The sequence below is a fragment of the Plectropomus leopardus genome, chromosome 13 (genome assembly GCF_026936395.1).
Source record: "Plectropomus leopardus strain MGB_pleo_1.0 chromosome 13, ASM2693639v1, whole genome shotgun sequence".
In the NCBI taxonomy this organism is placed as follows: Eukaryota; Metazoa; Chordata; class Actinopteri; order Perciformes; family Serranidae; genus Plectropomus; species Plectropomus leopardus.
Genome location: NC_142188.1, coordinates 31,974,958 through 32,002,425, shown reverse-complemented (window position 1 = coordinate 32,002,425; position 27,468 = coordinate 31,974,958). Strand labels below are relative to the sequence as shown.

General features: G+C 38.6%; 1 protein-coding gene across 3 annotated transcripts in view; it reads left to right on the top strand.

Annotated features, from left to right (window-relative positions):
* Positions 1–27,468, top strand: part of piezo1 (piezo type mechanosensitive ion channel component 1 (Er blood group)) — a 105,115-nt gene that overhangs the window by 46,563 nt on the left and 31,084 nt on the right. The window contains exons 5-22 of one of the 3 annotated variants that reach the window (XM_088087050.1): positions 7,685–7,931; positions 9,291–9,504; positions 13,037–13,208; positions 15,254–15,352; positions 15,469–15,541; positions 16,216–16,319; positions 17,251–17,330; positions 17,537–17,717; positions 18,037–18,142; positions 19,152–19,333; positions 19,795–19,943; positions 21,161–21,319; positions 22,141–22,247; positions 22,641–22,807; positions 22,928–23,104; positions 24,681–24,806; positions 26,483–26,683; positions 27,203–27,407. In XM_088087050.1, the coding sequence (XP_087943176.1) occupies positions 7,685–7,931; positions 9,291–9,504; positions 13,037–13,208; positions 15,254–15,352; positions 15,469–15,541; positions 16,216–16,319; positions 17,251–17,330; positions 17,537–17,717; positions 18,037–18,142; positions 19,152–19,333; positions 19,795–19,943; positions 21,161–21,319; positions 22,141–22,247; positions 22,641–22,807; positions 22,928–23,104; positions 24,681–24,806; positions 26,483–26,683; positions 27,203–27,407 (2,749 nt within the window). Of the gene's footprint in view, positions 1–7,684; positions 7,932–9,290; positions 9,505–13,036; positions 13,209–15,250; positions 15,353–15,468; positions 15,542–16,215; positions 16,320–17,250; positions 17,331–17,536; positions 17,718–18,036; positions 18,143–19,151; positions 19,334–19,794; positions 19,944–21,160; positions 21,320–22,140; positions 22,248–22,640; positions 22,808–22,927; positions 23,105–24,680; positions 24,807–26,482; positions 26,684–27,202; positions 27,408–27,468 lie in introns of all 3 variants that reach the window. The other 2 variants (XM_088087051.1, XM_088087049.1) reach the window with 2 other exon arrangements.

The window sequence follows — 27,468 nt, the reverse complement described above, 5'->3', positions numbered from 1 at the left end:
TATTGCTCATAAAAGTCCACTACTGTTGTTCTGTCAGCATAAACAGCTATCCTCTCTATTCTCTGCTGTATTTTAAACTCTGTGTGTGTCTGCATTATGCAGATCTGGACTGAATTAGCCTCAGTGACTTAACATTAATTGCGCCCGTGTAAAGCTGTGTGAGCTTAGTTCATAAGGTCACTCTAGTTAAAGGGCCTATTAAAGTTGTTACAGTGACTTACCTCTTCTTTTTTTTAAAACCTAACCTGCATTATCGCATCATGAAACTGGAAGAAGTTCTCTCACCCTTTATTCATTTAAGATTTTTAGTACCCCAGTGGAAACATTTCTGATTATAAGTCCTATTTACAAGTGAACAAATGCAGGAAAAATAGCCACAGTAAAAGAACTGTAGAGTTTAGTTTCCACGTAAAGGTGTGTGTCCACATGACGTTTCCTTGAGCAGAAAAGTGGTGGTGAGGCTGGGGAGCACTTCATCCCAGCACTTATGAAAAAGGGCTGCTGGCACTTTTTTATGAAGTGCTGTGCATGGGTTTTGTTAACAATATCTTGATATTGGTGTTAGCTAGGGAGCTAATGCAATGTTTCATTAACAGAGGGTTAACTACACAGTAAAAAAAAAGCTTACAGCGGTAAGTGCTCCGTGGTGCATTTTGGTGTTATTCAGCACACGGCTGATAACACCAAAATGCACCAAAGAGCGCCACAGGAAATCATTCCTGCCTGTGGCCATCAGACCGTACAACTCCTCACTCTGAATGTCAGACACTCTGAGTCAGTTAGTCTACTCTATACGACTCTATAATGTGCAATAACCACTTTGATGTACAATAATCCAGTGCAATAAGTACATCCATGTAGAATATTCTATATTCAAATGATGTTAATCTGTTGTTTTATTAATCACATCTATAGTAACAAGAACAAATGTACACTTATATTATACTTTAGTGTTTAGATATATTTATTTTATATTATTACTTATGTTTAAATTTTATTGATATATTCTACACTTTCCTACTTCTTTTAAGACTTTAGAATGGGAGCATCTGTCACTCAAGGCAATTTCCCCTTGGGGATCAATAAAGTATTTCTGATTTTGATTCTGATTCTGATACCAAGATGAAAGCTCAGCAGTCACCAGCAACATCCAGTGTTCGCTGGCTGATTTGCTCCACAAATGGGCTTTTCTTTTTCTTTTCTTTTTTTTGAAATAATTTTTTGGGGGGGGGTAATTCCCTTTGACATGTAGCAAAGGGCCAACACTGGAATGAAACCCAGGCAGCTGCACAGGCCTCAGTCGTGGAAAAGTTTGAAAATTTTCAACTTGAAGCAATTTTCGGTTTTAAAAACATTCTGAGAATGGCACAGTGCAACTTATACAATGTTACAAATGCTTTTGTAACATTGTTTGATGTAATGTAATGTGATATATATATATATATATATATATATATACTGTATATATATATATTATATCACATTATATCACGTTGGAAACATTGGCCCCTGGTAAACCATGAACTAGAAGAGGCAGAGTTAGCCTGACGTTGCATGTGATGGAATCTGTGAAAACTGGCATCTGTGGTTTGTTACTTAACTGAGCACAGCAGAGACAGCAGCTGGCACAGCTGGCAGCACTGCTAGTGTGCCTTGTATGTCTACTGAGGACAGAAACAAACTCACCTTGTTCACATCCAACTGAGCTACCACACAAACACACTCATGGACACACGTTGACCTGCTGTCTATCTCTGTAACACACTTCCTATGGGAAAATGCTATATTGTTCCCTTTGCTCCTTCTGCTTTTTTATGGACCAGTTCATCAGCATACTCCCTGTCTGATCTGTGTGTTTCCACCTCCCTCCCTTTTCTTACCTTCTCACTTTCATTCTTCTCTGTGTCCACAGCAACCACCCAAACAAACAGAGCTGAGATGTAGGTCAGAAAAAGAGGAGGCGGCAGTGGAATCTGAGGAAAATACATGTTCCAATACAAGTTTAGAGAGTTTTTCTTGTTGATATGATAAACCGTTAAATTAGACAAAAAAAACAGTTCTTGCTGTTTTTGGCTTGTTAGCAGCAGAGTCTAATGACAGCAATGTCAGGCATTTAGTCCAACACTTCAGTCTAAAATAAGACCAATCAATCCATTTTAAGGTTAAATTCCAATAAAATGGAACATAATATATATAACATAATATCTCAATGACTAGTGGCCGTAATGCCATCAGATATTTATGGTCTCTGGAGGATGTTTCTTAGTAATACTGATGACCCTTTCTTTTAGTGCCAGGGTAGAATTTCCTTGTCACTTCTTTAGAGGATATCCCAAAAACAAAGCCTTAGATTTTCATGAAATGTCTGGTAGATATTTATGATCTGCTGAAGACAGATCCTCTTATTAGGTGACCCCCTATGTCCTCCTCTATCACCGAAACAATGTCTTTGGCCCATATGTTAAGGCTCTAAGAATAGTTGTACATTTGTAAATTGTTAGGATGTTCACGTGCAGCATATTTAAAGTATTGCAGCGTGAAGAAATGCTATTTTAGCTCTAGACTTTAGACTTGACTTTACAGCTGTGCCATTTCAGTAGCTGAGATACAATGTTTAAAGCTCCACCAATCAATCGTTTTGTACAAACAATGGATCAAATGGCTATGTGTTAAGTGAAAATGTGATCAACACAGAGAATTATTAGCTACCCTGCAGTTCCCCTCAGATCTACAGAGCTTTTTTGCTCAAATCCCTTTTTTATGCATCAAGCAGGCACAAAGCAAAGTTATCATCCCACTGGTATGGGGTTTGTGTCCACTTGATAAATGTAAGTCCATTTTTCATTCCACTTTTATCCCTGGTTTTTGCCTCTCCAAAAGAAAAATATTTAGCTCCTAAAGGGATGCTTCAGCTGTTTTTAAATAGCTTTGTATCATACCAGTGTGGGTAGTATGTGTAGATAAACTAAGGTGAACTTTCCTCCATCTCACCATTAGCCATAGATCCTTCCAAAACTGCAGATGATGCATTTTAGGTCATTAGGCTGATTTTCGCTACTTCTTTGGCTGTCGCTCAAACTACAGGCTGTACTGCCACACACACACACACACACACACACACACACACACACACACACACACACACACACACACACACACACACATCTTTTTTATATATGTATATATATATATGTTTCTTAGTTTTTATACCATGCCTAGCTGTAATAGTGAGAGTATGTGAACAGGAAGTGGCTGCCATACTGCTTCCTGCACAGTGAATACGGAGGCTGAAAAACTGAGATCAAACTGTAAAACTAAGCAGGGATGATCAAATACAGACCAGTATTATATACAGTTGCATATTTCTTGCTTCAAATGCTTTCAGAACCATGTTTTAACTTATCATTTAAATGTAATGAGAAATTGTTTGTAACCAGCCTGCACCATTGTGTTGAACGGATGAGTTTGCATAACGTCATCCATCTATTGGTCAGATGTGGCACAGTGCATTCTGGTAGTTGTAGGTTTTCTGCCAAAAGAGATTGCCACAGTTCATTTTCTCTGTTTTATCCGGTCATATTGCACCAGTTTAAAAAGTATTTATGTCTTTCTGCTGCAGATACAGCTTAGTTTTATGACAGGGATCTGTTTATTTTGGTAAAATACTTCTTTAAAATGCTCCACTGCTCCACTGCTAGTTTTGTACAGTGAGACAGAAGTAGTGTACAGTGTGGTTTTTAGAGCTGCCATCCTGCAAATAGCTGCTATTTTCTGCAGTGAGCAGCATTTCTGAAACGATTAATATAAGCATCAGGGATAATCAATTTTTAGGTGCACTGGGATTCTCTCTTGATTGATTTACCATGTGTCATAATTCAGAGGAATCCCCTGCCTGGCTGGATACTTTTACACACATCAGTTAAGTCACGTTTTGTGGGACGATGAGTTCAGTGATATTCCTGTCTCAGTAATAAGAAACGAGATCTTTGCCACCTGTTACTGCAGATCATAACATCAGCATAAGAGTTCTGGGGGTACTCATCTACACTGTGTACAGGGAATATTAAACTGCTCTCTGTGTCTTCGTATTGTGGGCAACAGCACAATTAGTTCGATAGCTTCTATTTTTATTCTTAGAGTTATGCTGTAATGATGTAATGAAACCTGATGGCCTGTGTATTGCATCCTTAATCTTTAATGTTGAAGAGTGACAACATGCAGTAAAGAAAAGTGGTACAATCTGTGTCTGTGTACAGCGTACCATTACACCCCTGGGTTGCTGCCCTCTCCCATAAACAAAACAGATACTGCAGTATAAGCAGTGTGTGTATAGGAGCAGGGGCCCTATAAAACTTTACATACTTACATGTAAAAATAGTCAGTATTTCCATATGCAATAAAGAAAAAACAAAAAAAATTGATGCACAGAACATCCAGTATTGATCACATGCAGAGACAGATTGCAGGTATTCCATTTAGTTCCTTCTAGTTTAAGTTGTAATCACATTACATGTAGTTGTACCTATAGCTGCACCAGTGCTTGTACATGTGCCACCTGTACCTATAACTTTACTTGTACTTGTACCTGTACCTGTACCTGTGCCTATAGCTTAACTTGTACTTGTATGTGTACGTGCACCTCTACCTGTACCTGCACCTGCACCTGTACCTGTATATGTAGTTGTACCTGTACTTGTACCTAAAGCTGTTCTTGCACTTCTACCTGTACTTGTGCCTATAGTTCTCGCACTTGTAGCTGCACCTGTACCTGTGCTTGTACCTATAGCTGAATTTGTACTTGTACCTATAGCTGTGCCTGCATTTGTACATGTACCTGAGCCTATAGTACTTGTACTTGTAGCTGTACCTGTACCTGTGCTTGTTCGTATAGCTGAACTTGTACTTGTAGCTGAACTTAGACCTGTAATTGTACCTATAGCAGCTATACTTATACAGATGAAAAAGGTTTCTCTGCACTTCCTTCAGCAGTATGAAGCTGATTCAAGTTCTTCTCACACTGAGGACAACAAAGCTCCAAGTGAAAAAAAGGGACTGGAGCACACTGATTTGCAGCCTTTTATGGTGCGAACAGATGTCTGTTTTCAGTATTTGAACATAATGTACAATCATCAGCACACATAGCTATGGATCCAAGAAAAATTGTAGGTCATTTATAAAAACAGTGGAGAAGAGACCTTAGGCAGCTCCCATCTGGATCCTCACAGCAAACATTTGGAAAATTGGAAAACCAGCTGCAGTAATAAACTCTTTGAGTACTGTTCGATAAAGATCTTATGATCCAAAGGCATGCAGATGTGAGAAACCATAACATGCTAACCTGGCGCATTACATTCAACAATCTATCGAATTAAAAGATGATCTAATCTAGGAGCACAGCCTCTATTAATTTACTTTTATCAAGGTATATAAACCAGTGGTCAGCTATCTAGAACCAAATTGAGTATCCAGGGTTGTAGGCATGTTGCAAGAGATCAGTTGGTTATTTCATTACAAATCTGATCAGAAACTATTTTCTCCATGTATCAGTTAAAATTTCACTATATCTTACATTCACTAAGGGTGAACCCTATTAATTCGACATCACTTTGCTTTTGCTGCATCAGACACCTTCACAAGGATTTAAACCTCCAAAATCGAAGCAGATTTGTTTACTTTCTTTTGAAAACATGAAAATAAGGCAATGAGCAACTTGGCAAGAGCTGTTCTTATAAGAAATTAGTAGACTTAATTAATGAATAACTTAATAACTAAATTATTTTTAAAGAACCTATGAAAAAATGTCCCAAAACCTGCATTTATAATTTTAAAATATAATTTTTTTGGGCCATTTCTCTTGAAGTTGCCCGTTGCCCTTTTCCTATGTTTTTTAAAGCCATCGAGTCAATTTTGCTCAGGTCTCAAAGGGTTAAAAGATCTGCAGTAATAGATTGGTGAAAAAGGTAAAAGATTTTTTCTTGTAACAATACAGGTCTTGAAATGTTCCACTTTTATATAAATTTTAGGAACAATGGGATGGGACAACAGTGTATAAACTCAACATCTTTGAAACTAAACATTTCTGTCATGACTCAGGAAATGCAGGATCAGACCCAAAATCAGCCAAAGCAGGCAGACAGGATAAGGTGATTTACTGAAGGTATATATGTATTTGTTATATATATATAAGATTTATATATGCGTACAGGGAGGCAGAGGGCATCTGGTGGATGGATGGAAAATGGCAATAAAGGGGCCTGGGGAATAGGGAATGTGGCTGGAGGAGAGGGCAGAGGGACAGACTGTGACAGGACCCCCCACAGACTTCCCACCAGACCGGTTAGGAACACTGAGCAGGGTGGGTGTGGGGGTCTAGAGGAGGGTTTCAGGGGCAAGTTGCCTGGGAACAGAGATGGTGACCTTAGACAGATGGCGTGGGAGCAGTGCCACAAGCCTGCGACTCCCCACCAGTCTGTGCAAAACGTTTTTCTTTGCAACGGTCTTTGGCGTCCACATATTACGTTTGAGGTATCCTTCTGCATCTGCTGCTGATGTTTCGGAATGCTGCTACCATGATGTCAACACTAACATATGGTTGGATGACACTGTGCATGGTTATGTTTAGGCAACACAAGCAAATGGCAACCAATGCCAAGACGTCAACAAACGCACATGCTGGCACAGATGGTTAGGTTTAGGGAAAAGAGTTACATGGTAAAGTTTTGAAAAAAACATCACATTCAGATGGGAAGTGAACACCAGACTCCCACATGAAAGCCCCTGGTTTGTTGGATCCATCCATCATTACTCCCACCTACCCTTGCGCCCTTATAAAATTACTGTCACCGGCAACATTTCAACCTGACACCTTTCTGTGGTTTATCATACGGGCGCGGCTAAGTCCATCCGGCCACGTTCTCAAGTGGCGCTGCCCATCTGCTTATCACGTTATTGCGCCAGGTGCTGTCTGGTGACTTATTATAATAATGCAACCAGTTCGGTTTATCCGCATTCTCACCTAATACTTTCAAAGGGAATGTGAATGCAAAAGGTGCCTTTTGGTGTCAGGATCGTATGCCAAACGCACCGTCAAAGTGGCAGTATTTGAGTGAGAATGAGAATAGTTAGAATTAATTTAAATAAGCCACTTGAAAGAGAGGTAAATAACTTCAAGGGACATAAACAAGTCCAGTTGTCTGTGATATAGCACTTAGACTTGACCTGGATGACTGAGAATCTACACAAACATAAAGTAAAAACAATAAAGACACATAATAAAGTCTGGATACATCATCAGATTATGATCTTCATTACATCAGAAGTAAATCTGATGAAGTGTCAGAAATGGCTGCAGTTATTTGTCTTCTCCCTCAGCTGCCTCTGATTCTCAACTGCTTTCCAGCCTGTATCACCTTTTATTCATACTCTGTTTCAGCTCATGTCATTGAGTTCAAAATCATATGGCAGATGTCTATTTAGAGATGAATATTGTCTTAATTTTTTTTTTCTAGTTTTACCAGTTGGAAGTTGCTATATGATCTAAGGTGTTTCATGTAAACAGCCTGACCTACATGTAAATTCATTTTTGTGCACCTGCACTGTCTGTAACTAAAGAAAAACTTCACAATTGTAATTTAATGTGACCACATTGTACTTTAATAACGGTAACTTAATTTTTGTGTTTTAGCTTGAAGATTATACAACAGAAAAAAATGCAGATGAGGAGGAGGAGGAGGATGAGGAGGAGGCGGAGGAGGAGAAAGAGACATCAGGGGATGAAGATGAAGAAGAAAAGTCTTTACCTGGTGACCCCGATGAGGAGGTTTCCACAGCAACCAAAGCCAAGCAGCTGGCCGAGCGTCTGAAGGCCACAGCCCGGAAAGTTCTGCGGGACCTGGGGAGAATCTTGGCCATAAGCCTGCTGGCTTTGGCTGGTAGGTTCTGTGTGACAACATTAGCCTCTCAGGTTTCTACAGTATTTCAACACACATGAAGAAGAAGCTGAACAAAAGTGAGCTCAGTCCAGACACTGGTATTTGGTGCTCAGTTTTTGCCCAGATTGATTTTGTCAGGCTGTTTACATTCATCATATACATACTGATTCATATCCATAAACACTGGGTTCTTAGGTAAGAACAGAATCTACGCACACTGGAGAGCACTCTGATGCACATTTAAGTCCCGACATGTTTGAGCAAAATAAGTAATTATTGCGTTTTCTACCATTCTACAGTTGTGTAATATGAAATTATTTAAATCACAATAATTGGACTTGGGGCCCAGCTCTGTGTCCAGACGTTCAGCTGATGGCACACCTGATTGTGCCATCTCTTTGATGACATTTCTTTGCCTTCTGTCGCCCCTTTAGTGCATCTCTTTTCTGAATTTTGCAATGTTTTTTTTAATTTTGGTGTCAGATTTCAATTCATTCAATTCATTCGTACTGCACTCTTCTCCAGATACAGCAGTCAGAGTGTTTGATTACATCCCACACATCTTTTTTGTGTGCGATTTTATATCCAGATTTAACAAGACTAAATATCACCGCTAATTCCGGTGGTCCGTCTATATATATATATATATATATATATATATATGTGTGCGTGTGTGTATATATATATATATATATATATGTGTGTGTATATATATATATATATATATATATATATATATATATATATATATATATATATATATATATATAGGTATGCACTTTCAATTTACTGATGATTGGCATTTATCAGTCTGAGAACATGTGTCAAGTTAAGTCAGTTTTATTTTTTGTATTTATAAAGCCCATTATCACAAATCACAATTTACCTCAGGGGGATATACAGCATACAACATCCCTCTGTCCTTAGACTCTCACATCAACTAAGGAAAAGCTACCCCAAAAAAACTGTAACGGGAAAAAATGGTAGAAACTACTTAGGAAGATATTGGTGAATGAGGCCCATTGTTTACAAGTATGCACAAACGCCCAGAAAATCTGTCTTGTGTGGTCAGTCTGTCAGGAAAGCCCCTAACACTGTTTTTCATACTGAAGAAGACGTGTGATTAATTTTACTACCACATCTGCTTGGTGCTGCTGTAGCGCTCACAGGTTTGTCAAACAGTTTTTCATGCCTCTGTGCTGGTGTTAGCCATGGCATTATGTCATCTTTTTACCTGTCCATTGCCATCAAACACTACATTCCAAGGGCACACTGCATTGAAATTCCAGTTGTTTAAATGAGTGTCTGTCTGTGTATATGTAATGATTGTCTCTGTCTTCTCCTCCTCTTTCCTCCCAGGCATCACCCTGCCCTCTGCCTTCTCAGCCATCTACTTCCTGCTTTTCATCGGCGTGTGCACGTGGTGGGCATGCCATCTTCCCATCAGTCACCTGGGTTTCAATGCGCTGTGTGTGATGGTTGGCTTCTTCACTGCTGGTCACATGGTGTGTCTGTACCTGTACCAGAGTCTGCTGGCCCAGGCCCTGTTCCCCCCTCACAGTCTGTGGGCCAGGTAAGACTAACACACTGTCCATGACACCATTAATTATTCAATCCAAATTATGTCTTTAATGTTTCAGCCTTCTGACAACTTAAATACAAACTAAGAAGCCTGGTATTATAAACTACATTAGATTAATACATTTTTAAAAATAACCTTTTTCAGTAACAGACAGAACACTGTCCAATCTGAGAACAACTCTGACAACTTGTGGCTCATTTGATTTCTCACTTATTTCTGACACCTGAAGTGTAACATCAGTTCTATAACTGTTGCTTCGGGGCATCAGATGCACGTTGAATAACTGTCAAATAAGAATGTAGTGCAGCCGAGCACACATGGCAAACATGCTAATGCTAACCTACTGCTCCTTGTTCAAGACTGGCTCTTACTCTGCACACTGTGTCCCATTTGCACTGGGAAGTCGTAATTTTGGATTTCCCAGTCCGGAATTTCATCTGGAACACCCCCTGACGTTGGATATCTGACTCTGAAATTTTTAGGAACCTCACCAACTTTTACCTCAAAATCCAAAATGGCTGCTCCGTGCATCAACAGTAATGAAATCTATAATGAAGTACTGTTAATTAGCCCTCCTGTCTTATTTTTGTCATTAAAAAAGATGCACACATGGTATTGTCAAACTTCTACCTGTGGACATGTTGCTATAATGTTTGAATGTGCAAAATACATTATAGCATAATGGCTAACCTGGCTTAAACTGGTATTGCTAACATCATTATGGTTTTCTGACATGTTATACTGGAATGTGTCATTACCATCTCTGACCTTTGACCTCCAAGATTGATGGAACATGGCATTAAGTGCATCCTAAAGCCTATCCCATGTCTCTTAAATAATATTAACAAAGTACATATCCACATCATGTTAACATAATTTACTTCTAAACTAATGAATGCAACTTCAAATTTTGCCATTCATGTTCAGTTTTTCATTGCAATTATTTAAGCTGAACAATACTAATTCAAATTATGTGATTCACGATCAGATTATCAAATCATTATTTCAGTTGAACAATTTAAATTCAGTTTCTATGACACCTTTTTATGAGTCGCTGGTAGGGCAACAAACAGCACCCTCTACTGTGCCTGCTCAGTGCCCAAACACTGATCTACAGCAGGTCAAAAACTATTTTCAAATCCCTCTTCCTCCAGGTGCAGCTATTTTTGTATCTGTGTGGCACTGAGATTTCATGGAGGGAAGCTACAAAAAAAAATTAGGCAGAGGGCTCAAAGCTCAAATTCCTTCCTCCCAGCAAACCATTAGTATCTATTATTAGTACGCTTGCAATGTGTGAAATATGTGTGGAAAAGGAAAAGAAACAGCGTAAGGTGATAAGAGAGAGTGTGTGAGTTCAGACACAAAGATAAGAAAACAGAAAGTGAATGTGCGTGCTGGAGCAGAGGAATGTGACGAGAGGAATGTGTGGAATGACTAGCGTGCAGCTAGCAGTTGATGCTTCGTCAGGTCAGAGCCTATCAGCTGAATTGCAGAAAGATGAGCGAGCAGTGCAGCATTCCATAATTACGTATCCGTCTCCCTCTCTGTTTCTCTCCCATCTATCATCTGGCTCTTGCTAGATCTGTCAGTATACTCAGCTGTCAACACACTATGTCTGCCTGTCTATATTTCTATAATTAAGATAATTTGTCTTCCTATTTATGACTTATAGAAATAGGAAAACCTTACACAGTGATCATTACGAAGTAATTATAAGTCAAAACAGCTAAAGTGATAAAACCCTGAGGTGTGTCATATCTTTTTGTATTTTTTGAGTATTACTCATTGTTTAAACTGTACCATAACATTTACTTTAGGGCTACAAATAGCTGATCATTCCTAAAATTTTGTTTAATTGTATTTACTGTGTTGATTCTACATGTGTATTATTTTTCTAGTAAACAGACAAAATATTAGAACACTTGAAGTAGAAAAAATTAATTGAGACAACTAAAGTATAACCCATATCCCCAAAAAGTTGATACATAGTTGGGATATATCACCAACATCAAGAAACGCTCATCTGAGATGAACATCCACAGAGTGGAAAAAGTATGCTATGGTCTGATGATTCTACATGTCAGATTGTTTTTGGAAATCTTGGACGCCCTGTCCTCTGGGCTAAAGAGGAAAAGGAACATGTAGATTGTTACCAGTGCAAAGTTTAAAAACAAGCGTCTGTGATAGCATGGGTAACTTGCACATCTTTAAAGGCACCATGAATGCTGAAATGTACATACAGGGTTTGGAGCAACATAGGCTGCCATCCAGATTACGTCTTTTTAAGAGACGTCGCTGCCTTTTCCATCGAAATAACGCCAAGCCAAATTCTGCACATTACAACAGTGTGGCTTCGTAGTAAAAGAGTGCAACTACTAGACTGACCTGCCCGCAGTCTGGACCTGGTTTTCATTGAACATGTATGGCACATTATAAAGCACAAAATTGGACAACTAAGACCCAGACTGTTGGGCAACTAAAGTCGTATAACAAGCAAGAATGGGAAATAATTTCAGTTTCAAATCCTCAACAATTAGTGTCCTCAGTTCCCAAGTGCTTTCTGAGTGTTGTGAAACGAGACAGTGATGTAACCCAGTGGTAAACATGCCCATGGCCCAACATTTTTGGAATGTGTTGCAAGTGTCATATTTGGATATCCCATGTTTATTTCTATCCAAGATCAGCTAAAAAAAAAAAAAAGAAAAAAAGGAAAAAAAAAGCCTTACCCCTATTTGTTGATTTCCTTAAACATAGACATTCTCTTGGTTGGCTGCAAATCAGTGTCTTGGTTGGTAACTCTCTTTGTAATATTTACAATAATAACAGTTACACTCAATGACTCAATGTAACAATCATTTCTCTTGCTTCAGTGATGATATATTATTTATGTGGTCTGGAAATCTGTAGTTCATTTTTCTATTTAAATTGATGCATTGAATCAATCTCTTTCTCAATGGAGAAGATCCTGGAGTTTTTCTCTGATGCTTTGGCTCATTTCTTGAAACAGAAAAAAACTCTCTGAAAGATCCAGGTGCATTTGCCTAAATAGCCTATATGGTTCAGTACAACACCATAGCTCAACCGCAAAAGGTCATATCTCACCCACAACAGTTAAGTGATGCTTCAGAACGGAATCATTTTCTCATAGTGAAAAGTCAATGCCCCTAAAATGAAAAGTATCTTTTGCTTTGTAAACAATGCTGGTCAATGTCTTTAGATATTTTGTCAGTAAGAGAGTGGATGCTGGAAATATCCCTCACATCCACATTTCACTCTTGGCCCATTTCTTAATTGACACTGAATGGTTTCTCTACCAGATTTTATTTTATTTATTTTTTTTTTATGACTGGACCCTCTAGAATGCAGATTGACAATTCCCCCTCATTCCACTTCCATTAAACCCTCCTAATCCTAAAGTTACAGCTGCTTGCTCTGCATGTCATTTAATAACTATCTCCTTTTGTTTTTATCCCTGCCCCTCCTCTGTCTCTCTAATAATCTCTCTCTCTCTGTCCCTGCACAGACTCTTTGGACTGAAGGACATCATCGTACCAGGAAACTGCTCCTCACCCTATGACCTGAACCTCAATGACAATCATGATTGGCCTGTTTACGTCAACCCAGGAATACTCTTCCTCCTCTATATTACCATAGCAACCGTTCTCAAGACAGGATGTCATGCAACACCTAACCAGGTACCTGATGCTTCTTCTTTATTGGGCCCCACTGAAATATGTCCGTGGCTGAGAGTATCAGAAAGTCATTCAGAAGAAAAAGTTGTCACTGAATGTTTGGATTGCATGATGGGCAAAATGGCACAGATGTATGGCAACATGCTGTGAGATCTTCTCTTCTGGATGGTTGGCTTACTGTGTATCTGTGTGTTCAGCCACTTACGACTACCATCACTTGCTCATGTATTTGATCACAATTCCTGACTGGCATCAAAATTTTGTCAGTTGTCAACTATTTTGGCAAAATACGAGGCGCACCAATCTTCACTTTTTGTTGAAGCCTGCCCAAATCAGACAGAGGGCTTTTTGCAACATGCTGCATCTTTTTTAAATTTCTGACAGGCAACACTGACTCATTTTTCCTGGGCTCAACCGCTATTTTACTGAGGAGCAAACTCATAGATCTTTACAATCTGCATAAAAAAGGGCAGCCAGGGGGCAGTTGCAGACTGGACACAGTCATTGCTACCACAGAAGGCCTGCTAATGTCAATAGAAAAACTACCAATGACCTTAGGTGCTTTTCTGCTCTGAGCTGAAGTTTTTTTCAACTTGTGGATTTCAGGTAAAAATGTACAGTGAACAGAGTGGAAAAATGTGAAACTCTCAACAGTGCACAAGCCATGAGCATAAGACTTCACTCTCAGTGGAAATAACTATAAAAAACTGTCATAAGCTGCTAAAACGCACTCTGAATGAGGGTCAATGGCTGCATCTGTTAAGACAGCCTTTTACATCTGAGAATGCTGGCTTTTTTTGTAAAATTTAAAAAATCTCCAAGTGAGGGTGAAAAGATGTACCATTTTTGTCTTGGTACACTAACTTAGATATAGTATTGGCTCTGGTATTGAAAAAATCAAACTATACTTTATGGTTCACATGTGTAAGTCTACAGAACACGTTAGTGTTTTTCACATAATTAAAAATATTCCTGGTAATAAATGTTTTATGTTGTTTTTTTCCCTTACTTTTACCTATTTATGAGAGGAAGAGACTTGACAAACTTATCAAGAAGGCCAGCTCTGTCCTGGGGTGCCCCTTAGACTCAGTGCAGGTGGTGGGAGAAAGGAGGATGATGGCTAAGCTGTCATCCATGCTGGAGAACGACTCCCACCCCATGCATGACACCCTGACTGCACTGGAAAGCTCCTTCAGTGATAGACTGCTTCACCCCAAGTGTGTGAAGGAGCGTTACCGCAGGTCCTTCCTCCCTGCTGCAGTCAGACTGTACAACCAGAACTGCTCCCAGTAGACCACACACAACAATAACTGACTCCACTTGTACAGCTTAATACCACAAGTGCAATTTCACTTTCACTCATGCAACTGTAAACATTCTTTATTTAACTGTTGAGTTTCTTGGCGTTGTAAATACTGTATATATTGTTTGTTTATGTCGTCCTCTGTGCTTTATTTCCTTCATCTTTATCCTGCACATTCCTTGTTTTTGTACGTATTTATTAATATAGTTTATATAATCTGTCCCTTTGCTGCTGCAATGTTGGAAATTTCCCCATTGTGGGCGTAATAAAGGATTATCTTATCTTATCTTATCTTATCTTATCTTATCTTATCTTATCTTATCTTATCTTATCTTATCTTATCTTATCTTATCTTATCTTATCTTATCTTATCTTATCTTATCTTATCTTATCTTATCTTATCTTATCTTATCTTATCTTATCTTATCTTATCTTATCTTATCTTATCTTATCTTATCTTATCTTATCTTATCTTATCTTATCTTACACCCCTGATTTTCAGTGCAAATGTTTTCTGTTGGGCAGATACAGTGAGCTGTCAGTCCAAATGCAGCTACCTGCTGAGTCCAGTGGTGATGATTGGAACAGATATGCATTTAATAGTAATGAATGATTAAAAAAAAGCTATGAAGACTCTGCAACCGATCAAAACTTTTACATAATGATTGTAGCATTCATTTCATCTTTAAAAACAGCTGTCAGTAAAGATGTGTTTCCTCTCACACACTGTATTTGGCTTCAGCAGGAGGAGGAGAAGAAGCAGCAAGAGAAAGGAGATGAGGAAGAGATGGTGGCGTTAAAGTCATTGAATCAACCAAAAGAGGACTATGAAGATGACACACAGGTTAATATTCATGTATTTCTGTTCTTCTGAATCAAACTGTGTTCACATAGTCACTATATAATCCAGATGTGTAAGTGTTATATGTGTGTGTGTGTGTGTGTGTTCTCCTGTTGTAGCTCATGCTGCTGTCTATGGGCACAGAGGGCAGCAGAGGAGGAACTGCAGCTGGAGAGACGGAGCCAGATCTGGGTATCAGTTCTCCATTTTTATCAAAAATTATCTTTGTTACCAAAACAGCATGTGTAACAACATTAAAACAGCAGGAAATATCTTCTGGATTTCAAAATAAATTTGACAATCCGGAGGAAGTCATTTGTGACACAGTAGTCAGAATGACAATGGTTACTATAAATGACCCATTCAGCTCAGACTCACCACTTAATTACATATATCAAAATATGAAAGCGTACATTTCATGTAATTTTACTTGCTCATGTTAATGCACAACAATCAGATTTAGATTGAAAACAACTATTATACACATCCCATGTCTAAAAAGGATCAGGAAGAAGATAAAAACAAATATAAACAAAAGAAATAATCAGTTACTGTAACTTAAGAAGAACTTAGAAAAATCTAGAGCCGTATACCATAAGTCACCCTTAACAATTGGATAGATTCTATATGGTGACTTCATATAGTCTAATTATTTTGTCTTTATACGTCCATTATAATTACCTATCATAGAAATAATGCCCAAAATTATGAAACCAAGAGCCAAACTGTAATAAACTGGTTTATTTCAACAGTCAAAATGACTTGTCAGATATGATGATGTAGGACCCATAACATCTCTTGATGATCTTCCTCGGTTGGTATGTTCTTGATGTTCTGCACACTGACGTGATTGTTGTGTTTGGCAGGTGTCAGTGGCCCCACTGGCCCCCGACAGAGCGAGAGCCCGTTCTTCCTGCTGGGGAAGGTGGTCATGCAGCAGAGCTATGTCTGTGCTCTCATCGCCATGATGGTAATTATCACAATAAACCATGAGTCTGTACATTTCAAAATGACACATCACCATAAAATACTGGCATGTTGGTCAAACTCCAGCACTTGCACATTAGCTGCAGGAGGAAATTGTACTGTACTTTGCAAACTATGAAATATTTTCATTGCATAGTGGTGAAAAAAATGTACATTATCAGAAAGACATTTTGTCCCTTTCTCAGCAATTTATTTTAGTTAATGGGAGAAGTATTATGCTAATAATTAAATTACAGCAAAGTATTTGTTTCTCTAAGAAATCTACAATAATTTCACATTCTTTTCTTGGTTAAATCTAAAATCTAAAGATGTCTGATCAAACAATTTCTTCAAACAATTCTATTCGGACCTCGTTTATTTATAATGAAATCACAAAAAAAGATTTTACTAACTTGTGAAAATAATTTATTTTCATAAAAAATGAAGGTGACAGGGTGCCTAGTCATGTTCATTTATATCTGTACAGCTGCATTTTTTTAATTAGGCAATGCAATCTGTTATATGGGTTTTGTTTTAGTCATAGTTTTAACAGTGAAAAAAAAAAACCCTGTAAAATACCATCATTACCAAAAGGCCTGCTGATTTCTTAAAGGGGCACTTAATGACCGAATGGGAGCAATTTCAGGAACACCTGAAAATCTTTTAATATTATTATGAAAATAGAATATGAATGATAAAAATGACTTGTTCTGTCAAAAAATAAGTTGAAAACAAACATTTTTTTTTATTTTGTGTCTTTTAAACACTTATTACACTCAGTAAAGTTAGCAGTCAAAGAAAATGGTATAAAATGAGGAGACTTACTATTGCACTGTTACGTGTGTAAATATTTGATTAATTTCTAATAAGACCATAGAATCAGATTATTTAGCAGAATCACTCACTCACTCGCTATTATATTTTTCATTTTCCAGGTTTGGAGCATCACGTACCACAGCTGGCTGACCTTTGTGCTGCTGCTGTGGGCGTGTCTCATCTGGATCCTGCGGGCCAGGTATCTGCAGAACAAATAAGGAATCTTTAAATGTCTTCAAATGTTTGACTTGATGCTTTTGAATGTGTTAATTGACTCCTGCTGAAACTGATTGTGTTGGGTCAGTGGTTGCTCTCGTTAAACTAAAGAGTGGATTTTGTAGAAAGTGAAAGTGATGTGTTTTTTAGGGTTTTGACCTGAGTTCAGTTGTATGTCTCTGCTTGCAGGCGGCACGCAGCCACACTGTGCTCTCCGTTCATCCTGCTGTACGGCCTGGCTCTGTGCTGCCTGCAGTACGTCTGGGCCATGGAGCTGCAGCCTGAACTGCCCACCACAGTGGGCACCATGAGCCTCAGACAGCTGGGACTGGACAGAGCCAAGTACCCCTGCCTCAGACTGGGAGCTATGGTAAGATGACACAACAGATACTTGGGTGACTCAATTATGAAGCTGTGACCTATCGTGAGACTCTGTATGATATTTTTCATCACCTGATTTTCCAAGTTCATCAACAGAAAACACTTCTAACACTTACACAGCTCAGCATCAGGTTTTATATTGTTGTAGCTCATTTAAATCAGCTCAGCTGTGGCTGGATGGGTCATTTTATTGGATCGAGAAGTCTTTCCCAGTCCAGTGAACTGAGTTCCTACTCTCCATGTTTTGTTTTTTTTTGGGCGTTTTTCCATCTCTCCCTCTTTTTTTTTGTCCCCCTCTTTCTCTACAGCTCCTGTTCACTTTAACCTTCTGGCTGTTGGTACGTCAGTCTGTGAAAGAAAACTTTAGCAGGAAAAGGAAAATGGCCACACCACTACAGGAAGTCACTACAGGAGGTCAGATATCTTTAACACACACACACACACACACACACACACACACACACACACACACACGGAGGTTGACATTTGCTATAGTGGCTTTTGTTATGTGGAAGTGCAGAGAGACATGTTGCCAAAGGGGATGGGGCCCCATCCCAACAAGAGGCCCGCTCCTGTCATGCGCCCTTTTTACACAGAGATTGCACTATAGGACTGCTATGAAGTCCTCTAATTAGGCCTCCTTTGGGTTTTTACACAGAAGCAAATAATGTGTGATAAAGTGTGTGATTATAGCTAGCATGCTGGCATTACAGAATCAAAAGATGTGTGACAGGCATGACATCTCACACAACAGTGTCAGCGTCTAGTGCAACCTAACATATGCTTCTGCAGCGCTTTTTTCACAATAACTCGGCATAACATGTCAATAACAATCATTAACCTTCTCTGTGCCATTTCTAAGACACTTTTACTACAATGACAGTGTAATCAAACTACGCCTTTTCCATCATATCAAGAGTCACATCAAGTGGACCAACATGATAAAGTAATATTTTAGTAGTTAATATTATTTGTAACATTGTGTTAAATGAATAATTTCCTCATTCAACACAATGGAAAGCTTTTTATTTTTATACTGTATAGTGCAGCCATTTGATTAGATTAAATTGTATAACGGTTCAAATACAGCCCAGTCTAGGTTTCTATTAATTTGTAAGAGGTTAAGCACATTTGGAGCTTCTGATAGGCTTTACAGAGCATCACAAAGGGGCCAGTTTACAGAAATCGCACACATGGACACACACACACACACACACACACACACACACACACACACACACAGAAAAAACTACATACATGCATTGTAGCCATGCAAACGTGATTCTGTTGACAATAAATCTCACAGCCAGCTTTGTGTGTCCCTGTCGACAGTCCTTCTTACCATGTTCAGTATCCACCTGATGACTTTGTCTTTTACATCCTACCATCACTGTCTGACCCCTCTCCCTCTCCTCCTCCTCAGAAGAGGGAGCAGGTAATGAGTCGGTGCTGAAGGTTTTGGGAGGCATGGTGATGAGCTGTTACGCCAAGTACTGGATCTATGTGTGCGGAGGGATGTTTATCATGGTCTCCTTTGCTGGAAAACTTGTTGGATACAAAATCATCTACATGCTGCTGTTCCTGCTCTGCCTCTGTCTCTATCAGGTAGGAACAGACCTTGGTCTGTGACCAAATGTTGAGTTGTGACAGTTTTGTTTTAAACACCCAGGCACCTCTTCAAACTGGTGTGACTTAATAAACTTATGTACATACATATGTATATTTAGAAATAGACATTAAAGCTCTGAAACCTGAGCAAAATGGCTTGATACCTTTCAAAAACATGGGAAGAAGGCAATGGGCAACAAAAGAAGAAATGACCCAACAATGATCAGTAAAGAGAACAAGAAAATTACCTGAAAATGTATAATAAAAAGAAAAAAGAAAGAAAAAAACACACAAGGGTATGACCTGGAAAAAGTTCTTTAAAATTTATTTAAAAAATCTGTAACATAATTTTGAATGTAAATTTATGAGAATTATATGTTTCATATTCCCTAGCTTTTTATTATTATTATTTTTTTTTAAAAATCTGTTACACTGAGTGACTTGTTCTTCTCTTCCAGGTGTATTACTCTCTGTGGAGGCGCCTATTGAAGATCTTCTGGTGGCTGGTTGTGGCCTACACGATGCTGGTGCTCATCTCCATCTACACATACCAGTTTGAAGACTTCCCTGGATATTGGAGAAACTTTACTGGTTTCACAGAAGAACAGTACGTTCCTGTCTTTCGCTGTCCTGCTGATGCATCTGCGTCTCACCTCCAGCTGTCCACTGCTTCTGCTGTCATTAATTTGTAGTATGAGATTCTTAAATAAATAGAAATTTCTGTTATTTGACCCTTATGGCCTGCTATAACACATCACTCACAAGATGTGTGTTTCAAAATCATGGTTTAAAAAATATTTTACATTCAATATACTTTAAATATACAACATGCTAAGTAGATTATTATTATTTTATTATTACAGCCTGGCATAATTCAGTGATTTGTAGTAGCAGTTTTTTTTTTTTGTTTTTTTTTTGCAGTGTCAGATACTCACACTCATACTGCTCTGCACACAAAATGCACTTTTCAAAATCAGGCTATAAAAATAGTTACACATTAATATGATTTTTTACTTTCATTGATTTTTTTTAAACCAACATCAGTGCTGATCATAAATATCAAATATTCATTAATTTTCACAATTTTAACCCTTTAAAAAAACTTTTTTTTTTTACAATGCCACTATGTTTTTAGATTTTCAAAAGGCCACAAAAAATACATTACTGTTATTATACTGCATGCAAAGTAGACTTTTTGTCATCACTGGGATATGTCAATGATTAACAGCAACATTGATTATGACAGAGCACCTCGTGGAAATAGCATGTAATTTCTTCATATGCCAAATATGGTAAAAATGACATCATCAGGTAGAAAATAGTCAAAATAACAAATTCCAAGGCAAAAGTCCAGAATAACACCCAGAAATAATACAATGCATGTTTTTATGTGTTGGTGGCTTTGGGATCAAAAATGCAAGTTTGAATGGGTTTCAGTGGAACATTTTTTGCACTTATCAGTCTGAATGTAGCAATTTAGTTTCCACAGTGTATTTTAGACTCATTGTAGGAGCTGAGCTGGAAATTCCAAGATTAAACAAATATACACAGACTTGCCAAGATGTATGCCATATGATCAAAAAATGAAGAATGAAAAGTATGGAAAATGTGCCAAACAGTCCCTAAGAGTTAAACGTTACAGCTCGCTAAAAGACAGTGTTAGATGCTCAAGGCCTATATACCCCAAAATACATCACTACAAAGCAAATGAAGGTAATTTGTTTAGTTCTTATTCTTATTCTTTAGGAATAACAATGGTAGAGGTTTAAAACAGAACTAATGAAGGTGTCATGGTGCCCCTCTGTCGTCCTCTATCATCTTCAGGCTGGCAGCGATCGGTCTGGAGACGTTTGCTCTGTCCGAACTCTTCAGCAGCATCCTGATCCCCGGCTTCTTCCTGCTGGCCTGTATTCTGCAGCTGCACTACTTCCACAAACCCTTCATGAGAATCACTGACCTGGAGCATGTGACACCCATACACAAGTAACACCACTTGCACACTCTTACTACTCATGTCCTATTGAAAAGAAGATGTTTCGTACTGCTGGCCAGTGTTGTTTTGAGGCACAATGAAAGTGAAGTGTGAGTGTTTTCATTGCATCCTCTGGCATGCGACCCTTTGTCTGTGTGAAGACAAATATTTGGGTGGGGTCTGTACAGAGATATGGAGCATAGAGGACTGTTGGACATCTGTATTATTAGTTCAGGAGAATTGGGAGGACAGCCACATTTTTTTTTAGAAATATAAATATAGGGCAGCAGAAATCCAAACACACACTCCCTTTTATGATATCACTCTGCTGACCACTACAACTCACAAGCTACTGTTTCAGTTCAATTTTACATCATGTTTAGGGTTAACTCATCAATCCAAGTCGCATTTGATGTACACTATATGGACAAAAGTATTGAGCAACACCTCTTAGTCACTGAATTCAGGTGTTTCATTCAGTCCCATTGCCACAGGGGTATAAATCTGGATGAATGGGCAAAAATTCCCACAGACACACTCCAAAAACTTGTAGAAAGCCTTCCCAGAAGAGTTGATGTTGTTAAAACTGCAAAGAAGGGACCAACTCCATATTAATGCCTGTGGATATAGGATTGGATGTAATAAAAGCTCCTGTAGGTGGCCCAATACTTTTGTCCATATAGTGTATGTATGTATGTGTCCTGTCCTGTATGTCTATCTAACTGTCTGTGTCTATCTATAGTTAGTATATAGCTGTACACACACACACACACACACACACACACACATATATATATTGGATATATGATGTAATTAGAGAATGTTCCTGCAGGAAGAAGAGCATTGAGAGGACAGAGCAGACCGTCTCTGCTGATGAGGGAACCACCTTTGAAGAGGAAGACCTGGGGACCAACATCGATGAGGAGTCTGAGGATGAAGGTGAGAAAAAAAAACAACAAAAGTAAAACTTTTTATTATAGTTTATATTAAAGACACATTTTCACAATAACATTGTTTATTGACAAACAAAGTAGTAATTATATTGTTCCCATATGTATGATTTCAAACTACTTACTGACAGCATTCTGAAACTGTGTATTCTGGAGAGTTTTATTTACTGGGTGTGCATCCAGGGTGTCATCAGAATAGTCAGCAACTGTACTGTTTTCGTTTTATTGATGGTTTTGGGTTTCTCTGTGAGTACACTCATTTAAACTCACAAAACACAAGTTTCTTAAAATCTCATAAACTGATCTCTGTTTTTCTGTTTCTCCTGCCTCCCCTTCATCCTCTTCCTCTCTGTCCATCTATTGTCTCTCTTCCATGGCTCAGAGGAGCTGGTGCCCAGTAAGTGGGGTCTGGTGATGGACAGGTTACTGGTTCTGTCCAGAAGATTCTCAGACATTCTCACCAAAATCCAAGTGTTTCTCTGGAGGCTTCTGGAGCTCCACATCCTCAAGATGGTGGCCTTCTTCTCTGTGTGGGTTTCACTCCAAGAGGTAAAGATGAGGGGGGTGTGTGTGTGTGTGTACAGCAAATCAGACACCAATATAATCATGAAGCTCTCAAATGTGCTCATTTTGAGTGGGTGCCTTTGACCTAAATGTGTGTGTCTGCAGCCGTCCGTGATGAACCTGGTCCTGGTGGTGCTGTGGTCTCTGGCGATGCCGTACGGCCGCTTCAGGCCCATGGCGTCCTGTCTGTCCACAGTGTGGGTGTGTGCCATCATCGTGTGTAAGATGCTCTACCAGCTCAGTGTGGTCAACCCTGCTGAGTACTCCAGTAACTGTAGCCTGGTAAGACACACACTCACACACAATCTGCATCAATAATGTCTGTGACAACAGGCATGACGTAATATTTCATTTATAACAATATATTGTCTTAGAGGATGAAGGAACTACAAAGACATTAAAAACATTAAAGCCACTAACAGGTGAAGTGAATAATATTGATTATTTTGTTACAGAGAGAGAGGGAGCTAAGCCATCCTGTAATTTAGGCCTCTGTAGTATTTCTAACCATATTCTTGGGCTCTTATATATATATATATATATATATATATATATATATATATATATATGTATATATATATATACACATACAGTGCCCTCCCAGCAGGACAATGCACTACGCCACACCACATAAACTGTTCAGGAATGGCCAGAGGAATGTGACAAAGAGCTCAAGGCATTGACCTGGCCTCCAAATTCCCCAGATCCCAATCTGATGGAACATCCATGGGACGTAGACCAGATGTTCTGTGTCCGTGCCTTGACAGACCAGAACCAAGTCCGATCCAAGGTTAGGATCTGATCTGTTGAGGCATGGACACTGGACCTCCTGGCGTGTCCTGTAGTGTCTGGCACCAGGGCATTGGTGGTGGATCTGGTTCTGTGGGTTGTGAGGTGGGGAAGCTGGAATGTCCCACAGACACCTGATGATTCATTACCAATAATACAAAGTTAGCTTCAGTTTAAGTAAACAATAGTACTGTAAAATCTCTGTGAGTGCACAACTTAGTTGTTGATGGCAAGTGCAGGAAAATAGTGCATCCTCAGAGTGCCATCAGGCCAATGAGACTGATTTTAAAGTGAAATTGTGGAATAGGCTAAAGCACTTCATTCAATTATGCCACCTACTGGTGCAAGATTGCAATAGCCTGTACACAATTTTTATTACTTTAATATAAAGACATTTTTTTAGTTATTTGTCAAGTCATTACATTATTGGGTTTTGCTTTATTTGTGATCTGGTTAAGTGCAAACATTATGACATTTTCAGGAAATTATTACATTCTTAGGTAAATTTTGACCTTTGCTGCAGCAATGTTTTGCGACTCTGCATGTTGCAACATCTTTGTTGCTAAGCGTAAGAAAATGCAAGTGTGTGTGTGAGAGAGAGAGAGAGAGAGAGAGAGGAAAAAAAAAAGTGAGAGAGAGAGAGAGAGAGAGAGAGTAATTTTAAGGAAAAAAGTCATATCTGAAACCCAGAGCTCTCAGCATCAGATCCAAGGAATGTTTATGTCATTGATATCAATCATCACTCAATCATAAGCTATCTATAAGTCTCACACAGTCATATTATACCATCACAAGGATGTGTTTAACACACTGTTTCTGCTGTTTGTCCAAGCTGACAGCTCTGCACCAGATATGATAAAATAAAGAACAGAACTGAGGCAGCGGTGCTTTTTCAGTATCCTGACTATTGTTCACCTCTTTCGCTGTTTTTCCCTCCATGAGCAGGGACGGCTGGCGTTGTAGAGTAACATGACTTGAAAGGATGGTGATGTGATCCTGTAGAAGCTGGAGTGATACTTTTTGTGATTGTCCAACTTCTGAATTAGTTCCTGTCTTCTTTTGATCACAGCCACTAACAAATGCAACCAACCTGCTGCCAGAGGAGATGATGAACTCCTCTCTGTATAAGAACCCAGTGGATCCAGCCAAATGGTTTGGCATCAGGAAAGATGCCACTGTACTGGGATACAGCAAGGTAGAGTCAATATACAGCATTTTCCCTCAGCGAATGGTGTGACTCCAATCGGAATATAAGGTTTATGATGATTTGGAAATTAAAGTGCTTCATAAAGACAATGTACTGTTTGTGTAATGTAAAGAAAAAAAGGCCTTTCTGTAAGATTATTTTGTGGCTTTTTTTGGCTTTATTAGACATGCAGCTAAAGGGCCCAGGCTGGAATCAAATCCCAGGCTGCTGCTATTTTCTTAGTCTTTTAACGCTTTAAAACCTGGGTCAACATCACCTTACTGTGCTGTGTTTAGATGCCTTCCAGAAGAATTGAAATCTATGGAGCCTGCGTATAATGATGTGACTTCTTTTGAAAACATGAGAAAAGCAATTTGAAAACTGAAAAAAACTGAAAAAAAAACTAAAAGGTGACAAGAAAATGACTTGAAAATTAGCTGTGGGGAAATTATTAGATATTATAAAAAAGAAGAAGAAAAAATAAAAAAATGTCCGGAAAACTATATTTTTATTTCTTATAATTATATATTTGAAATCATGTTACAGAAAGATTCTTGTTTTATTTTATCTTTTCCCGAGTTAATTTTCATATTTCTTTTTGTTTTGTACTTTTCTTTTTGTGCTTATTTTCAGGTAATGTTTGTAACTAATTTATTGCTAATTTTTGAGGCCATTTCTTTCTAAGTTGCTCATTGCCTTCTTCCCAAATCAAGCCAATTTGCTCAGGTTTCAAAGGGTAATACCTGGGGTGCAGGTTGTGTATTTTCTATATTCTACAATTCTACAATTTCATTTAGCAGACGCTTTTATCCAAAGCGACGTACAACACAAGCAAGAATTTAGACTTAAGGAAAAAAACCCTTAGTAAGTGCAAAAAGTGCTTCAGGTGTGATTGGTCACAGGTATTGCCATCTAGTGGCAGAAGAAGTGCACAGCCCCAGTGAACTGTAGTGTTTGTAGTAATTATTACTAGAGCAAAGGAGAGAGTCTGGTGATGCAGTATAAAGAGCATGAAGGCCTGTTTACATATGGATGTGTCCAACAAGCACCGGACTTTCATCCAGGAGACCAGTGTTTGTGTCCTGTTTGAAACCAAAAGTCACTTAAAAGTTATTCTGACAAAAACGTGTGACTTGTCACATCAGTCATGTGAGTCATTTCACAACAGTACAGATGAGTCAGAATTTGCACAGTTAAAAAAGAACTGTGCAAATTCTGACTCATCTGTACTGTTTTTGGAGAGAGCTGATGCGTTTTTGAGCTGTTTTTAAATTTTAAAATGTGAAATAAATGTCATTTTTCAATGCTGTGAGCTGCACAAATGAAATTGAACTCATCTCCACTGCCTTGGTAGAGAGGCAGAAACATGTTTTATTTTTCTAAAACCTTGGTAAATAAAACCAAAAGTAGATGCTGCTACACATAAATGAGAAAATATTTTGTTCTGTATTCTAGGTGTATCAACCCTTCTAAAAACTGAAAAAAAACTCTGAACCACAATTAAGTTCAGCAGTGCCACAGACACAGTCAAGTTAGTACTCTTGAAATAATGAGGTTACACATCCAGCTCTTAAGTTTTCTTTGCCTTGTTTCGTTGCTGTCTGCTGATCCAGTAAAGGTCTAATAAATTGAACTTATAATTGAATTAGTGTCCTGAATGTTTTTTTTTTGTTGTTTTTTTGCAGGACCATTTAATGGTGCTGATGCTGTTGGTGTTTGAGGCAACAGTGTATCGCCACCAGGCTCACCACTACCGTCAGCTGCAGCGGTCTCCCCCCACCATCCCTGCTCTGTTTCCCGCCGCCACCAGGGACACTCTGGACCAGGGCCTCCTCCCCTGCTTCAAGTACCTGCTCAACTACACCTTCTACAAGTTTGGATTAGAGGTAACAGAGAGATATCACTTCATCACGCAGCAGGAAGTTAAAAAGGAAAATCTTGTAACTGCAGGAACTGCGATACTATGGGAGTAAATATTGCAATATGAAAAAAGTTTTCTATCGCAATCTTTTACATGTAATTCAAAAGAAGATAACTCAAAATACATAGGCTGATGAATAGAGAAATTTCATGTTGAGACAGGTAGGAACAAAATAAAGGAAAAAAAAGCATTCATGTTATGTAATCAATATCTCCCATCTTTCTTCAAATATATGTATGTGGTTTCTCACATTTCATATATTTCATTCATAAGATTTTTTTTTTCCATTTATGATCTTTTACATTATAATTTTATTACCAATTTCTTGTTATTTGTGTAATTATTGCTACCCTTATCATTAAAAAAAAAAATCTTCCTTTTCACTTTCTTCAGGTATTTTTCTGAGAAGTAAACACTGGAGTTTTCACAAATAATTTAGATTTTACGTTTGTTTAAAACTCCAAACTGATCTTCTGTTGAAAAGATCTGCTTCCTGATGACGGTGAATGTGATTGGCCAGCGGATGAACTTCTTGGTGATCATCCATGGCTGCTGGTTGGTGGCCATCTTGGTGAGGCGGCGGCGAGCAGCTATAGCCAGGATCTGGCCCAAATATTGTCTCTTCCTGTCCATCTTCATGATCTACCAGTATCTCCTGTGTGTGGGCATACCACCCGCTCTCTGCAGAGGTGAGTCCTGATGTGCAGTGACGTTAACCCATGGTGTTAAACACCAGTATTTTTTAGCTGT